At 33.5% G+C, this 18220-nt stretch overlaps 1 protein-coding gene across 1 annotated transcript; it reads left to right on the top strand.

Annotated features, from left to right (window-relative positions):
- Nucleotides 1-9527: 9527 nt before the first annotated feature.
- LOC106780607 lies at nt 9528-11294 on the top strand. The gene is made up of 4 exons (XM_022777044.1): nt 9528-9721; nt 9835-9932; nt 10043-10786; nt 10924-11294. The coding sequence occupies exons 1-4, from the start codon at nt 9528-9530 to the stop codon at nt 11292-11294; spliced, it is 1407 nt and encodes a 468-aa protein (XP_022632765.1).
- The last annotated feature ends 6926 nt before the right edge of the window (nt 11295-18220 follow it).

The following is an 18220-nucleotide window of genomic DNA, read 5'->3' as shown; positions in this document are numbered from 1 at the left end:
TTTAGTTGAAGTAAAATATTTATAATTATATTTTTAAAAATTTTATTTTTTTCTTCCCCCTGTTTTGGGGGGGGGGGGGGGGGTTTAAAGTGTTTTTGCAAGGAGAATTAAACTAAATTAAGACTGAAAATAAAATACAACCAAACATAATTGAAAACATTGCAATAAATGAACAAAGCATGAAGACCGAACGGTCCTACAGATGATCGAACGGTTCTACATTAATATCGGACAGTCTCTAAAGCAAGCGAGAGAATTGGAAATGCAGGAAGATAAAGAAGCCAAACATAATAAACGGAAACAATAAACCGAACATAATAGACAGCATAGTGAACTGAAAAAGTGAACTTAACAATACAAAAGACAAATATCCAAACACAATTAAAACTATTAAAATGCAACACTTAAACTTAAACATCAAATGACAAATAAGATTAAATGCTCAAGATACATGACAAATTAAAATGAAAGAAGTAAGCTTATGGAGCTCTCCAAATAAAATCACATGCTTTTCTCCAAGGAAAACATTAGAAGTCCATAACCGTGCATCACCTCTCCCAAAATGCCCATTTTGCTAAATGCAAGAAAATGAAATGTGCTTTTGATTCCAATGAAAATCAGCTTGGCAGCAAACACGTGCAGCAAAAATGAATTCAATTCTCCATTGTGTGAATCAACTAAAATGCAATATAGAAATAAGTAAATGAATCTACTACACTAAACCTATAATGCGTCACCCTGGAATTACCGTGCAATAGGGATAAAGTTCAATTGACAATTGGCAAATCTCAACTAAAAGAAACAATTAATGCTCATTGTAGTCATATCACCACACATTCATCACGAAATAAAATGGTAAACACACGTGAACAAAACAGTTTATGTGAATTAATTTAAACGAACAATCAAGCTAAAAAGAAAAAGGCACATTGCAGCCCTCCTTTGGACGTGACAGCTCCCACCAACTCCCACCTAATCACCTCTTCATTCTCAAGAAATTGGGTGCAGCTCAACAACGAAATAAGCCCCTCAAAGGCTAGTTGACGTGACAGTGTGCTTAGAGAAAAGTAAACTTGTGATAGCATTGCTTCACCGTGTGAACACTTTCCTCCAGCCGTGGCACATCACTTGAATCAACGCTTTCTTCAATTCCAAAATACCGTGACAGCTGCTGGAATAATAAAAGAGATATGGATGGAAGAATGAGATGTGCACAGGACAATAGAAATATCAAAAGTGCAGGAATGATGATTTGAATCAGTGCAAGGAAAAAGGGCAAGAAAATTTGACTCTCCCATTCAACCATAATCCATCACCGTCAACATGGTTCAAACAAAAAAAAGCTCTGTAAAAAGAAACGTTCCAGCCAAGTCCTAAAGAAAGTGAGTGACGGTTGCCAACCCTTTTCTCCAGCACCGTGTGCTTCTAATTGTGAGGGTGGGGGCACTAAAAGAAATCCTAAGATGATAAGTGTCTTACTACAATTTGGGTTCATCATATTTTTTTGTCAACATTAATCCAATGTGCACAAGTTTAATTAAAAACATTCTAGACTACTAATTAAGTTTGAAATGTCTATGTGGCTAGTCTTGAATTAATATGCCTCCTTCCTAATACTTCAAAATATATCCAAAATTTTTTCTGCGATTAATGATGCAATTAATTAGCTCAGATAATTCAAATTAATTAAAATTAGATTTTCCGATTAAATTAAGTACAATTAGTGAAAACGGACAAATATTGGATATTTAAAGCACAATTCTCTGATTAATTCTAACACAATAAACTAAATGAAATCAAAAAAATATTGACACATCAGTAGATAAACAATCCTCTATAAAGTTTCAAATATACATTGAAATAAATACATACATATATATATATATATATATATAATATATATATATTTCACTTAATTATTTTACCTCATTTTACATATGTACTTTATATAAATAGTGTTGTCAATTTTAAACGCTCTTGTTTGATTGCATTGAAATTGAAACTAATGTACAATTATATGATACTGCAATGTAATACGTACTAATTTAATAATTTACGTTGTTGTTAAATTGATTAATTACTATCTTTCGCAAATAATATTTGTTTAATTGATTTTTTTACTATATATACTAGTTTAATTATAAATTTCTATATACTAAATTTAAATAAGTTTTTCATAAGCCTATTATTTCACATTAACATTGTTTTAAGTATATTATTTTATATAGTAGATTTAATTTATTATTAATTATTTTTTAATTTTGTAATTATTTTAAAAACTAACACAAAAATAGATTTTCACGTCTACAAATTTTTGAGTGACGTGGATCCAAGTTGTAAAACATAGAAGTAATATTGTTTGTAAATAAGTAGAATGAATTTAGGTTGAACATTACAGAGTCTAACGTAAAAGCATATCATTTATATCAAACTCTATAGTGTTCAACATAAATGATCTCCTTTTCGTTGGACAATAAGTTTACTGGTGTAATTTTATACATATAAAAGATTTAGGGTTTTTTGACCTCGGTAGGCAAATTTGCCTACTATATTACGAAAATGGATAAAATCAAAGTCAAAGGGAAGTCGTGGGAGGCCAGAACGACTTTTAAAGAAGAAATCGTGTCACCCCCCCCCCTACACTACTTCACACTGTTCACATTAACAGTAGTGAAGTCGTGCACCCCAAAAACGACTTCTGGCCTTGGTAATTGATTACACGGAGCAGTAATCAATTACAAAGATGTAAAATTGTGCCCCCTACACGACTTCAGCTTTGTAGCAAAAATGGGCCTGATAATCGATTACAGACCCCTTGTAATCGATTACCATTAGGTTGAATGGAGTAACAGCCCTGTTAATCGCTTACTAGTGTGTGTAAATGGGCAAAAAGTCCCTGGTAATCGATTACAGGCTGGTGGTAATCGATTACCAGGAGGTTGAATGTAGTAATAGTCCCAGGTAATCGCTTACTAGTGTGTGTAATAGGCAAAAAGTTCCTGGTAATTGATTACGAGACAGTGGTAATCGATTACCAGAGTGTTTGAATCATTTTATTTGTGTTGTAGAGTATCATTTGAGGTTATATATAAGTTATATATGTGTAATTATTTAATTTTTTTTTATGACATTGTGATGTATTGTTATGTTTCGGTAGAGTAATTTTATCGAATGAAATTACAAATGGAAAGCAGAAGACAAACTCACAAATGAAATTTGAAGTATTTTATTGAATTGAAAATGCATTACATAACGATAAAAACTAAAAATAAGCACAATAATACTGCTAACTACCTAGGAGGAAGGTCCACCATGTGGACCAAAATGATGATGCAGAACCTCATGCTCTAAATGATCAACTCGAGTTTCCTATGTATCGAAGCGGTCTCCTATGTTGAGCTTGAGCTGTTCAAGTCTTGCATTCATGTTTTCATTCATAGTGTTGAAGTTGTCCCCCACAAATGTTCTGCGATCATTGATCCCCATCATCAAGTCATCATATGAAGAAGTTTGGTGGTGAAGAATGGTCGGTGGTGGTGGTTGTTGTGTAGGACATGCTTCATTGTGGCGTTGAGGAGGAGGAGGAGGAATTCTCTGAACCCATATGTTGTTATCAGTTTTCATAAATCCAGAGGATTGTAGTGATATTTGTGTTATCTTCATTTGCCTCGTCCTTGGGCCAAGAATTTTATCATCCAATGGAATTTCAAAATGTTCCAACATACGGGTGATCAAAAATGCATATGGTAAAGGAGCATTTGGCTTCAAAGCCTTCTTCATCCTATATCGGATGAGATGGGTCCAGTTGATCTGCTTTGCCGTGATAATAATCGACATTAAGATAACATCTTCCTCGGTAGCCTGGGCAATGTTAGAAAGACGTGGCAAAAAAATACGAGTGATAATATAATGCAATGTTCTAGCATCAACTATCGTGGATCCGGCTAGAATTCTACTAACTTGAGGTTTGTATGGCAAAATTATCAACTATTTTGCCGCTTCCCAACTGTATTCATCCACCCATTGATCTAGTAATTTTCCTTCAAAATTCAATCCAACAGAGGGTAGGTTGGTTATGGAAGCCAATAGACTAGGTTTGATAATGATTTTAACATTCTTAACCTCAGTCTTAATGGTTCCATTATCAGAAATTTTCATATCACTATAAAAAATTTGTGCCAAATCAGGATAGTAATGTGCACCATCAGACACAAAATCAAGCAATCTCAGATATGTCAGCATGTGGAAAAATTCCATATTTTGTCCCTTGAAATTATTTTTGTCAAGGTATTTTGGTTCAATGATCTTACGGTCACTGAAAAGTGTGAAATACCTTTCAGCCAGTGCAGGGTTTGAAAATTGATGGATTTGTTGTGACTCAGTCGGTGATGGTGGTGGTGAGAGTGACGGCGAGCCTTCGATCGGTGAAGGTTCACGGCGGCGACGTCCTACAGTTGTAGAAGATGAGCCCCTAACCCTTTGCCTCTTGGAAGAATCCGCCATTTCAAATTTCAATCGGTGCAAATTGAAGAGAATGGAGAGTAGAATGTGAAAATGTTGTTTAGAAATGAAAAGAGTAGGAAAAGATGGGATTTTGGAGCTTTTTTAGGTGCTGCAATGGAGGTTTGGGGTGCTATTGTGCGAGAGGGGGTTTGGGTGTGCGTTATGAGAGAGAAAAAGTTGATTTTATAGGGTAGGGTTTCGTTCGTAATCGATTACAAGATTGTTGTAATCGATTACGAGGGGCCCCGACAATCGATTACAGGGCTCTGGTAATGGATGAAATAAAAGCTCTGGTAATCGATTACAGGGTCCCTGTAATCGATTACTAGGGGGTTTTTTTGCATAAAAATATATTTGGTTGTATTATTTGAGAAGGAAATAATATGATTTGGATAGAAATATTAGTTTTACACTTTGCATTTAAATTTATATACATTGTGAACATATGAAACAATAATAAACATAACAAGTTATTATTAAAATAATCGAAGTTTTTGTTGAGTATTAAGCATAACAAGTACTTATTACAGTCATCCAAGTAGAAGTGTTATAAGGACTTATAAATAGTGTAAAGTAATGGAAAGATTGTTAAACATTACAGATTACCATTGACGTAAAGGGTATATGAATCTTGTTACTGTTTGTCCGTCTTCGTCTGTGTAAGTCCAATCTTTTAAGATCCTCGTAGTGCTCAGATTGAGGTTGAGGACGTATATCTATTATTTGGACGAATAGTTCAATATACTGAGATGTGTTTGGACGTTTAACAGACCTGTCAATAGTTTGTGCTTTTTGCCAACGTCCAATCATATGTGCAATATCATTATCACATTTTATGGAAGTTGTATCATGAATTAGATGGTTGTTACGTACCTTGATTGGACGACGATAGTCGATATAGGTGACAACTCTTCTGTCTCCACACTGCACAATTTCACTTATTTGAGAATGGAATTCATTGAATGAGATATTGTGATTGATTGAGGTGGTGACTTTTGCATCTGATCGGAATTCGAGCCCGTAACTAGACTGCCATTTTATGATTCCAGCGCCTTTAAGTTGACCTCCGAAATAAATTATTGCCGGTGAGTTTGGAATGTCATTTGTTGGTGTCGCAAATGAAGATGATGCATTTGGTGGAATCATAAGACCCATGATTTGGTTCGGAGATCTTACCCATGTAACATAAATTTCGATGACTGCGTTAACGGGAAAGTGAGACTTACATGTTATCATTTGTCTCACATCTTCATCTGATCGTAGCTTAAATGCTTCATACGAAATTGTTTGATCAGCATCAATTGTAGGTCGACGGAAGTACAACTTGTTGATTGCTATGTTAGTGGGTTTGTCTGACGCTATGCAAACATTTTCCTTAAGGAGTTTGTGGGTGCAGTCGTATGGGATTCAACAATTTTGGATGATCACATATAAACTCAACCCCATGATCGTCATTCCTAATTTTGCCATCTTGAAATAAGGCAGCAAGGTATGAGTTATATATGTTTTCCGTGGAGGTGGTGTTCATGCGAAAAGCTTCATCATTGTACATGTTCATTTTCTGAAAGGGGATGAAGTACGAGGAAATAACACGTTATACCAATCTATGTTGTGAGGTTGTATGTTGTGAGGTTGTATGCCAAAGCAGATCATTATGTTGGTATTTATAGTGTGAAAATTTCAAGTGTTTTTGAAGAGAATCATTCAATATTAGTTGAAAGTGAGACAGTATTCTTATGAGAATAAATTTTTATTACTTATTCAAAATACATGGTACATTATATAAACCAATTTAAGTTAAGGTTTATCATCATAAAATACAATTTAGGTTCAGGTTTATCTATGTCCTTCAGTCCCACAAGTTGGTCTTCTTCGTTGGCGTTGCCCTCGTCTCTGTTGTTGTGGTAGCGGAGTGTGCATATCTTCGTCTTCATCTATGTTTTCAGTTTCAATCGACTGTTCTTCGTTTTGGAAATCTAGGGAAGGTCGATAAACGTTTTGTGATGAAGACGCGTGTTGGTATGCAGACGGAGGAGTCGTCGTGGAGGTTCCAAAATGATGTGAAGGTCCCGCACTAAATGTTGACGGACCTGCACTGAATGGTGTTGACGGTGGAAAGTAACCGTAAGAGGTTCCACCCTGAGGATACGAAGATGGATATGGACCATGCATGTGCTGAAAGGAAGACCTTTGTGGGACGTCGTACGGTGGTGATGAACGATATGTAGATGGTGGTTGAAAATGTTGTTTATTATCCTGGTTATACTGTGCATAAAAATTTTATGGTTACTTTCATACCAAAAAACAAACATTAAAGAATGGAAATTTAATCATATTGTTCTACCTCTTCGTCTGTTGAGTCATCTTCAATTGAAGCAATATAGCGGATAGTATGACTTATATACCATTGCATATACTTTGAATTGTCACGCAAGTGACCATTTCTGTGGAATGGAACACCGGTAAAAATACGATTTTGACGGTCATTCCATAAACCAATCCACTGTTTATGGTGATCTTGTCAATCCCAGTCTACTTGTCCTCTCATATCCTCTTTATGTATGTCGCCCAGATTTATCGGTGGTTGTGGGACAGGTTGTCGAAATCCAAATTGACGCATAACACGGTCTGAGTGGTGGAATTCTACAACTGAGAAGCATATAAGAGGCACAATTGCTTGAGAAGTGGGGGGCAGTTGGACTAGAATCATGTGACAAATTTCATCACGTCTGTACGGAGTCCATAGAAACTGAAATATTTTCACAATTGGTTAGAATAGAATTTATGGTATAATTGGGTCAAAATATTGAAATGTAGAATACCTGTTTCGGTGAAAGGTCATCCAATTTCTGACGAAATTTTTGTAAAGTTGTGGTGTCATGGAATATTGATTATGTTGTTCGACACCATCTTTTCGCCAATGGAAAAATAGCACCGCCATAAATGTCGTCCTAAGTTACCTCATGTATTTGCGGAGCAATACATGTTATTCTTTCCCATGCCCAACACTGTAACAATATCATGCAGTCGTCGATATTATCTTAATCAACTCTTGTACCATGACCAAGGGCACGGTACAAGCAGGAAAGAACTCTAGATGCCCAGCTATAGTTTGCCATTGTATGCAAGTCAGCTAAAAGTGGTAGATACATAAAATGTACCATGCTTGCAGAAGTATCTGGCATTAGTATGTTGCCAATTAACATCAACATGTACGCTCTAGCGTATTGTTCCACTACCTCATGGGTGGCGTCATGAGGTAACTGGCGAAACGTATTATTCAACCAGGACAATTTTATTTTGTTGCCTCTGATAGTATTTTCCAGAGGAACATGTCCTAGTAGTTGCTGACCAAATAATGTCAGAGGTCCACTACTGATGCTAGTGACAGCATGACCTTCAATTGGAAGTCCTAGTTGCAAAGTAACGTCTTCCAGTGTTATTGTACTTTCCCCAAGAGGCAAGTGGAAAGTATGAGTTTCCATTCTCCGTCTCTCGACCAAAGTAGTGACTAGCACATGATTTATTTCCATATTTGAAACTTTCAAAATATGGCTAACATCGACTTCGTCGACATGCTTAGCTATCCAGATTGCATTTCTTCTCGATCGAAGAACTCTTTCGGTTCCTTCCCAAATTGCCTGGACAATGTGTTTCTCTTGAAGACGTAAAAGGGACATATCAACGGGAAGATGACGTGCAAATGCCATTACGAATATTGTTATACTTGGGTGTAAAAAGAAAGAGGAAATAAAAAACGCACTTCTTTCTCTCAGAATACAATGCTTTCTCTCATAATTCAATGCTTACACTTCTTTCTCTCAGAATATAATGCTTACAATGCTTTTGCTTATGCTTTCCCTCCTCCTGCTAGTATTTATGGGCGAAGGATTGATGGACAACACCATTTTTTTCACGTGAATGAATGAACATTATTGAGAAGGAATCAATAAAGTTGGAATCAATAAAGTTGGTAGAATGATAAATGTGCAGATATGAAGGCACGGATTGACAGAGATGAATAGGAAGCATGTTGAATGAATAGGAAAGAATAGCAAGCCTAAGTAGTACCTACTTTCTCCTACATATATTACTATAATATATTCTTTAATTTATTATTTAAGTTGTAGATAATTTATATTTAAAATTTTACAATACATTATTTGTTGTAATTAATTTATTTAGTTGAAGTAAAATATTTATAATTATATTTTAAATATATTTCAATTTTTTATGATTTTTCTTAATTAAAAATCAATTTTTTAGTAAATTAAAATGAATTAAAAAAAATAAAGAATGAAAAAGTGAAGTTGTAGGGCGTGCACGACTGTGCACGACTTCAAAAGTCGTGCACCCCTACAACTTCATTTTTTCATTCTTTATTTTCTTTAATTCATTTTAATTTATTAAAAAATTGATTTTTAATTAAAAAAATTGATAAAAAATTACTTTATTTTGACAAAATTAATAAAAAAAATTATACAACTTCTAAAACATAAATAATTTATTTTTCCAAATATATACTAATTTTTTTTTATATTTTTTTTATTTTTATTTTGTTAATATTAAGTTTTATAACAAAAAAATTGAAAATATTTCATTTCTTTAAGAAAAAATTAATGTGAAATTAAAAAAAAATTATAACACAAATACATTTTATTTTCAATATATTTCATTTTTTTTATGATTTTTCTTAATTAAAAATCAATTTTTTAGTAAATTAAAATGAATTAAAGAAAATAAAAAATTAAAAAGTGAAGTTGTAGGGGGTGCATGACTTCAAGAAACCGTGCACCCCTACAACTTCACTTTTTCATTTTTTATTTTCTTTAATTCATTTTAATTTATTAAAAAATTGATTTTTAATTAAAAAATTGATAAAAAATTACTTTATGAAGACAAAATGAACAAAAAAATTATACAACTTCTAAAACATAAATAATTTTCAATAATTTATTTTTTCAAGTCAAACTTCGTCAAATGAAACTGTATCTAGAAATGAAAGGTAACTGTCAAATTTCAGCATGCCTGCAACCATGCATGATGCAAAGCTATACTTAGCTGGTGGTGCCAACACCATGCATGCAAAGCTATACTTAGTTGATGGTGGCAACAGTAACACCTTCCCTGCAAAAACTGAACTTCACAAATCGTATTTCATTATATATGGCATTTCATCTTCAGAGCAACATTCAACACTCAAGCCATATCAGTTGTTGTATTTCTCCTTATACACCATTTCCTAATGGCATCCTCCAACTTTGGAGCATCTTCATCATCATAAATCATTGATGAAGAACCTTTGATATTGGATAATGTTGATGATTTCAGCATAGATGATGAATTGGATAACTTACTTCGCGATGAACACAATGATGCTGATCGAATGACACAATCATCTCAGCATGTCATTCCAGAACTGTATGAGCGTATGCAATTCCAAACAAAGGAGGAAACGGTTGTTGCAATCAAATCACCAACGGTTACAAATACAACGTTGTTGAATCCAAGCCTAACATCTATGTTATTTGATGTCTAGAATACCACAACGGCTATCAATGGCGCTTGAGAGCAGGGTATAGCAAAGTCTATAAATATTGGGAAATCAAAAATATTGAGGGCCAACATACTTGTTTCTCAAACATACTATCTCAAGATCATATAAGTCTTGATAATACTCACATTGCCACAATTGTATCAAATTCTGTCCGCACAAATCCCTCTATTCCCATCAAAAGTTTGATTACAGATATTAAAGCTCGATTCGGCTATTTTGTGTCATACAGAAAAGCTTGGATCGCCAAGCAAAAGGCTCTTTCTATGGAGTTTGGTGATTGGGAAGAGTTTTATAACCATCTCCCGAGGTGGTTGCATGCGGTGAAGGAAGCAAACCCTGGTACAATATTACAGTGCACCGGTTCTCCAATGGAGATTGATGGACAAACAGACAATAATTGTTACATTATGGAAAGAGTTTTTTGGTCTTTCGGTCCTTGCATACAAGGATTCAAATATTGTAAACCCATTCTCCAAGTCGATGGGACATTTCTAACGGGAAAATATCATGGAACTTTGCTCACCGACATGGGTCGGGATGGCTATAGAAATATTTTTCCAGTGGCATTTGCAATTGTAGAAGGTGAGACAAAGGAGGCCATGATATGGTTTTTTCAACTACTTCGAGAACATGTTTGCCCTCAACAAAATATTTGCATCATCACTGACAGAGGAAAGGGTATCTTATCTGCCTCAAGATTAGAAGAAGTTGGTTGGGAAGAAGATGGTTTGAACTTTGTTTATTGCATACGTCATCTAGCCTCCAACTTCAACAACAAATTCAAAAATCAGGACCTCAAAAAACAATTCATCAATTTAGGTACTACTACATTTTTTTTCTACCAATTTACTGTTTATATTCAGTTAACACAACTGTACAAAATTACTACATTGTTACAGCTTACAAGGTCAAGCAAAATACTGTGACGACAAAGCTTACTGCACTAAGACACCATTACCCACAACAAGTTGCTTGGATAGATAAAATTCCATTAAAGAAATGGTCTCAAGCTTTTGATGGAGGGAGAAGATATGGACATATGACCACTAATCTTGTTGAGTGCGTGAACTCCGTTTTAAAGGGAGCACGTTCATTACTAATTTGTGCACTCATCAGAACAACATTTGAGAGGACACAATCATGGTTTCTTGAACGAGGACTAAAAGCACAGTACATGCTACAAGCAGGCCACCAATTTCCTGAAGAAATCACCGAAATTATAAGGAAAAATTAACAACAATCAGCATTTTGTCATGTTCATCGCTACAACCGTGAAAATTCAGAGTTTCATGTTCAAGAAATTTCAACACCTCATCAATATCGCTCACATCCAATTTCCTACATAGTCAGGCTAAATGAATGGTGGTGTGATTGTGGTCACTTCCAAGCTACTTGTCTCCCATGTCATCATGTGATAGTCGTTTGTGCAAATTCCATATACCACTAACCCAAGTAATCGATCCAGTGTATAGTCTTAACAACATTTACAAGGCATACGAAGTACAATTTCACCCAATCCAAAATGAAGATTATTGGTCTGCGTATATAGGTCCAAACTTCATACCAGATCCTCATATGCGACGCAAGGCATCCGGAAGACTGTCTACAAAAAGGATTCCTAATGAGATGGATCAATCCACTCCAGATCAGCCCAAAAAATGCTCTTACTGTTGCAACGAAGGTCATCATAGGGGAAATTGTCCATTTCGTCAATAGTTATTTTGTAATCAAATCAATAATAAATCTAGTACTTTTAATATTTCATATCAAATTGTCTTCTACATTTTAATTTCCTTCTTTTACTAAATAAATTGTAAGGATGATATCTTCTTTGTCTAACACAACAAACATAATAAAAATTTCTAAAACACCTCATAAAAATGTTGTTCAACACTCAGAGTATGCTGGTAATCAATTACCACCATCCTGTAATCGATTACCAGAGACTTTTTGCCCATTTACACACACTGGTAAGCGATTACCAGGGTTGTTACTCCATTCAACCTGATGGTAATCGATTACAAGGGGTCTGTAATCGATTACCAGGCCCATTTTTGCTTACAAAGCTGAAGTCGTACAGGGGGGACACGATTTTACATCTTTGTAATCGATTACAGCTCCATGTAGTCGATTACCAAGGCTAGAAGTCGTTTTTAGGGTGCACGACTTCACTACTGTTCATGTGAACAGTGTGAAGTCGTGCAGGGGGGTCACGACTTCTTCTTTAGAAGTTGTGTGGACCCCCCACGACTTCTCTATTCCAGTATTGTTTTTAAAATTTGCCTATATCCGTAATTAGGGACTCAAATTTGCCCATATCCGTACAAAAACCAAGATCTAGAGTTCTCCTTCTCCTTTCTTTCTATGTGAGAAAGGGTTTATTCTTTGATGACGAAATAATGGTGGTTTTGGAGATTTATATTTTTGTTGACGTGGGTCGTGTTTCGTCATTGAAGTTTGTTTGCTAATCTTTGTATTTTTATTTGTGACCATGAATGTTTATTGAGAAATTGAGTCATGATCTTGCATCAATGTCCTCTTGTTTTGTTTTTTATCTTTTTTCTTTGTAATCCATCATTTTAAAATTTGGAGTTTGTTTGCTTGTTCAAATTCACGAATAAACGCTCTTTGTTTTGTTCATGGTATTTAAAATTAAAATTGAACCTCAGTTTCTCACTTTGGTTCATTTCTATCACCAATAAGAAAAATTATAATGAAATGGGTATTTATGAACTTATTTCAATTTGTAATGTTGCATATTAAGTCAAGAATTTTGACAAAGATGAAGAAGAGTTAATGAATAGAGACGTTAAATTTAAGATAAGAGGTTGAGTTACTTGAAGAAAATATTATGTTGAAAAAGTTTAAAGGTATTGCACAACTTAAATTTTTTCGTGTGTGGTCCAATATCTCTGTCCTGAGTTTTGTTTCTCTATCCATTGACTCATTCAAATTTATCAAAATCCTTCAATATGTAACATGCTAAACTAAAACAAGCTTAAAAAGGCTTATTTCGTTGTAGTCTTTTTTATTGTTAACAAACTTTTTATGTCGGATTTGGAAATATCCGATGTAAATTGACACATTTACGTTGACCTAAAGTAGTATCCTATGTAAATTGATGCATTTATGTCATGTACTCTTAAGTCTAATGTAAATTTACGTAATTTGTTTTTCATGTGATGTAAATTTGTGTCATGTGTTTTTCATGAGATGTAATGATGTATATATAGGCTTTAGTTTTGCACTTGGTGGTGAAGGAGGCTTAACAACACCACCCTCAAAAGGTGGAGGCCTTGATTTATCCTTTCCTTTCATCATGGCTTCTTGATGTTTTCTACATCCACTACGAAACAATATATCTGAAGTTTTATTTTAAGGAATGATGGACTGAGGTTTTATTCCTAACCTCCTGTAACATGATCAAATATATGAATTAGTTTATGTTGTAGTCAGTTATCACTTGACATACATATGATAATAAAGTATATTAACTTCCACTTCTCATCTTCATAATTTTGAACAAACAAACACCAAGTTTATTCGTTTGTTGTCGTCTATCTGGCACATGGATTTTCATCCTTCGAAGCACCAGAAACACATAAAATGTTGTTAATTTTGGCTTAAACTGACGAAATTTGAGGGCCACCAAAGAAAGAATTTTACTTCATAACATCCCTACATTGGATACCTGAACACTAACAATGTTGTTTGTTATATCAGTAAATTTTTAACGCTGTTTAATCACAAAGACTATATCTATTTATTAACAAAGTTTATGAACGAAAAGATTGAAAGTTTCGTACAGAAACGAAATTCAATTTCATATTAAAATTAAAAGATTAAAAATATATTTAATCCTAATCAAATTTATTACATAAATTATTTAGTAGTAACAAACAAACAATAGCTTGTTCTAAAATGGATTTGCAAATTAACCCTTAGAATATAATTTTACGGCGTTGATCCTTCCACCCCACATATTTGGTCCTCCACCTCCCCATTCCAATCTTATTCCTTTTTATATTTTTATTTTTTTTATATTCCTATTATACTCTTAATTAAAATTTAAAATTTAATTCTAATTTCAATCTCTTATTATACAATAACTTATTTTTTCTCACGTTGATCCCTCCACCCCCACGTATCTGCTCTCTCTGTCTCGTTATTGTTGTTTTTTAATTCTTTGTGCTCCCTCATTGTGAGGCTCTCTCTCGTTGCTTTTTTTTGAATTCTTTGTGCTCCATCACTGTGAGGAATCTTGTAAAGGAAAGGTGTTGTGCATATTTTGTCTTTGTGGTGGAAACTCTGCATACAATTAAACTAATAAATTAAAAGTTAAAATTTAATTACTTATAAAATAAACTAAAAACTTAAAAATAAAAAATCAGGCCCTAAATGAATGTCGATATTTGTTTGTCCCGGATGTCGAAATTCGTCGGACGGATGTGCGACATCCGGTTTAATCCTGGACATCTTCTTCCTCCTACCCACCCAGAAACATCAACAGCAACGAAACAGAAAATCGCGCAGAGCAGAAATCAACACAATCTTAAACCCTATATATTACATACATTTTCAAAGGAAGCAGAAATCAACACAACCTATATCATATTGAACAAAAGAAACTAACCTCTCGTAGACCAAGAGGCAGAACCACCGCGCCGCACTGCCGCACACACCCGTCACATCGCCGCACCGTCGAACCGCCTCAACACCGCACCGCCGTAATGCTGCACCGCCGCACACCAAAAGTTAAAAGCTCTGATGAGTGGAAGTGTTGGAATTTTTGAAAATGGAACTTGGAGGGGGTGAGAGGAATCTGAGAAAGGGGAGGTGGGGCTGCGTTGAAAGTGAAAGTAAAATCCGAATGAAGTGAAAAGTTAAATGTTAGAGTTATTTAGTAAATAGGGTTAAAAAGGTAAAAAAAAATAAGAAAAAGTTGTTTTTATAATTAAAGAAAAATAAAAAAATGGGAGGTGGAGGGATCAATGTCCATAATTTTATTTAAGTGTATTTTCTTCTGTCTGAAGTATATCTTATGTTTCTTAACGATTTGTCACATTTTTTTCAGACTCATCTACATAAGAATCTTCTTGTCATTTTGGAGAAAAATATATATTTAATGAAATTAAGAATTTTCTTAAGCTTGAAGGGCAAAATTCCTTGTATTATATCCTATCAAAATAATGTTTTCGAGGGAAAGGAATCACCAGTTCCTTAAAGCATGAACCCTTTTACATCTATTCTTCCCTACTTTAAGAATGAATCACTTTTTACTATTTTCCATTTGATAAATTTAAGTTACATTTGGGAATTATATATCTTACGTGTTCTATGATATATGTACTTTTAATTGTGTTTGTTTACTCCACCTTCTTGCCAGAGGACACAATAAAATCAGTAGCCCAATTTGTTAAGTGTGATTTCCTATGATATCTTATATTTGTTGTGATGTTCAAGTTCATCGAATTAGAATTTTTAGGAATGTCATTCTCTTTAAAAAAATCAATATTTTTTTTCCTTCACACATAACAATTTATTACGTGTGCTTTCCTATGATATGTTATATTTTTTGTGATGCTCTCTATGTTCACCGAATTGAAATTTTTAGGAATGTAATTCTCTTTAAAAAGCCAATGTTTTTTTTCCTTACCTGTGATTTCCTACTATATGTTATATTTGTTGTGATACTCATGCTCACCATATTGGACTTCTAAGAATGTGATTCTTTTTTAAAAATTAAAGTTTAATACCCATTTTGGTCATCTTATTAGTTAGTTTTATTTAAAGTAGTCCTCCTATTTTTAGTTGTTTAAAGTGGTCTATTCTTTATAAAAATAGTTCAATTTGGTCTTTTTTTCTAACTACTTTAAAAATGCTAACGGTGTAGTGTTTACTTTAACCAATATTCAATGAGTTGTCTAATTTTGAAATATGTGGCAAGATTAGCTATATTGACATGGAAATGTTAAAAGTTAAAAGGCTTTTGTAAAAGGAAATTACAATTGGTTTCGAAAGGGATTTGTAATTAGGGTTAAAATGGAATTGAAGAATCTAGTGACTTGGGGGGTTTTCTAAGTTTTTGTCTTTCCCTTTCTTTGATTCGACTTTACAAAGGACCATTTCTTCTTCCCTTTTGATGGCGCGAAACTTGGGGTTTTGTTTCTTGTGTTTTGCTCTTGCGACTTTGGGATGAATTAGGTTCCTGTTGTTCTCTGCATATTAGTGTTAATGATATTGCATTTTGGGATTTTTCTATTCTCCCTTATGGCTTGCGATTTGGGACTTAAGATTCTAATTTGGAATTTTTTTTTTTGGGATTTCTATTCTGCATTTCTGGACTCTTGTTGGTTGTTAGTGATGGTTGTGAGACTCGAGGTTATGGAGGTGCTTATGGGTTACGGCCATGGGGCCTCGTGGTGACCACCGACAATGTTGGACTTTCTCTTGTTTGGAATGTGTTGGAAAAGAACCCAAAGGTAAGGAAGGTGAAAAAAATTAGGGTTCTTGAAAGAAAATCAGACATTTTTAAGAAAGATTAATTAGAGTTTAATTGTAATGCACTAAATTTAGGAATAATTAGAAATTAAAATTTATCACTAGTTAATAAGAATCCTAATTAATCTATAATTATTTTCCACATATTTTAAAAATTGATAGCAAAAAGAACCAAATAAAACCCTGAGATGAATATTAGGCCATTAGTGTTTTAAAAACCATAAAAAAAAAAATTAAACCATAGAGATCACTTTGAAGAACTCAAAAATAGGAGAATCATTTTAATCAAAACTAAGAGAATGAAAATACATATTAAACCTAAAATCAATATTTTTTTTCCTTACACATAAGAAAAGGTACGTACGTGTTAGTTAAAAATTGTCATTAACAAAAAGGTCCATGTTAATTAGTTAATAACATTATATATGCATATTGTATATTGCAAACTATAAAATAAAAAATAATAATTCATCATCAATTTGTAAAAGTATATTGTAATCAACAATAATTTTTTAAACTGATATTTAATAAAACAGTTTAGCATTGACAGTAATATATTTTTATTTTAAATTTTATTTAATTTAATATTGCTTAAATGGATACTAGATAAAATTTATTCATAATATTAATTTATTTTGTGTAATCAACAAATGATAAAAAAATTTGAAAAAAAAAATCACAAATCAACTACATTGACATCTTCAAGAAAAATATACTTAGAAACAAAAAAGTAAACAAAAATTAACACATGAATGGAATTAAGGAGTTTCATGGAAAAAAAGGGTGAGAAGTAGGGATGACAAAAAGATTTCATTTTGGAGATAAAATTTGCGATGAATAATTATTATCCATACATATTTATTATCCGCAGATAACGAGTAGTGGATATTTTAATATCTGTTTCTAAACAGGTCAGGTACGAATATTATATTATCTTATTCGCAAATATTCATTACCCGTAAAAATTAATAATAAAAATTTAATTTATATTTTTTAAAATTAATTTTTTTATTAATCTTAAAAAAGGAAAATTTTAGTAACAGTGGCTTAAGATTCCTTTCAATTACCTTTTTTTTAGACAAAAGAAGAAAAAAAAAAGGTTAAACTACTTTTGACCTAACCCTAATAGAGATATCAGATGCTAAATCACATACATAGAATCAATTAGAAAATTTTCGTCATGATGTTGCCTTTCTCACGAATAGACCTGCTTGGGGTGCCATTTTCCCTTTCATTTGTCGTGTGTGAGTTTCTCAATTAAGGAAGACTCTTTTCTTCTTTCTTCTGGTTCATCTCGTGAGTACTCGAACTCCGATGTATTCACGGTGCGAGAATCCCTATTTGAGGTAGTCGTCATGGAGGAAAAGAGCAGGCTAGCGTTTTACGGTGTGATGGTCTCCGTTCTCAGACGTTTTCACGACAACTAGGCTCGTGATTGAGGTTTCTACTTGGGGTTTTGTTCTGATTTGGGATTTAAAATTAAGGCTTTATTTGTTCTCTGATTTTGGGGAAGGTGATTGTAGGTACGGTTTTTTCATGTGAGTTGGGTTACGGATTAACATGACCTCTTGTCATCCCTAATGAGAACATGATCTTTCTTTTATGATGAGATTTTTTTTACCATATTTTGCATTGTGATAGACATTATTTAAATGAAAA

Source organism: Vigna radiata, unplaced genomic scaffold (genome assembly GCF_000741045.1).
Source record: "Vigna radiata var. radiata cultivar VC1973A unplaced genomic scaffold, Vradiata_ver6 scaffold_149, whole genome shotgun sequence".
In the NCBI taxonomy this organism is placed as follows: Eukaryota; Viridiplantae; Streptophyta; class Magnoliopsida; order Fabales; family Fabaceae; genus Vigna; species Vigna radiata.
Note: the sequence above shows the minus strand (reverse complement) of the source record. Positions and strands in the feature narration are given on the sequence as shown.

Coding starts and splice junctions, on each gene's coding strand:
- LOC106780607 (XM_022777044.1), top strand. CDS start 9,528: ATGCCTGCAACCATGCATGATGCAAAGCTATACTTAGCTGGTGGTGCC. Junction 9,722..9,834: donor CTCAAGCCATATCAGTTGTT/GTATTTCTCCTT, acceptor TGATGATTTCAG/CATAGATGATGAATTGGATA. Junction 10,787..10,923: donor AGTTGGTTGGGAAGAAGATG/GTTTGAACTTTG, acceptor GTTTATATTCAG/TTAACACAACTGTACAAAAT.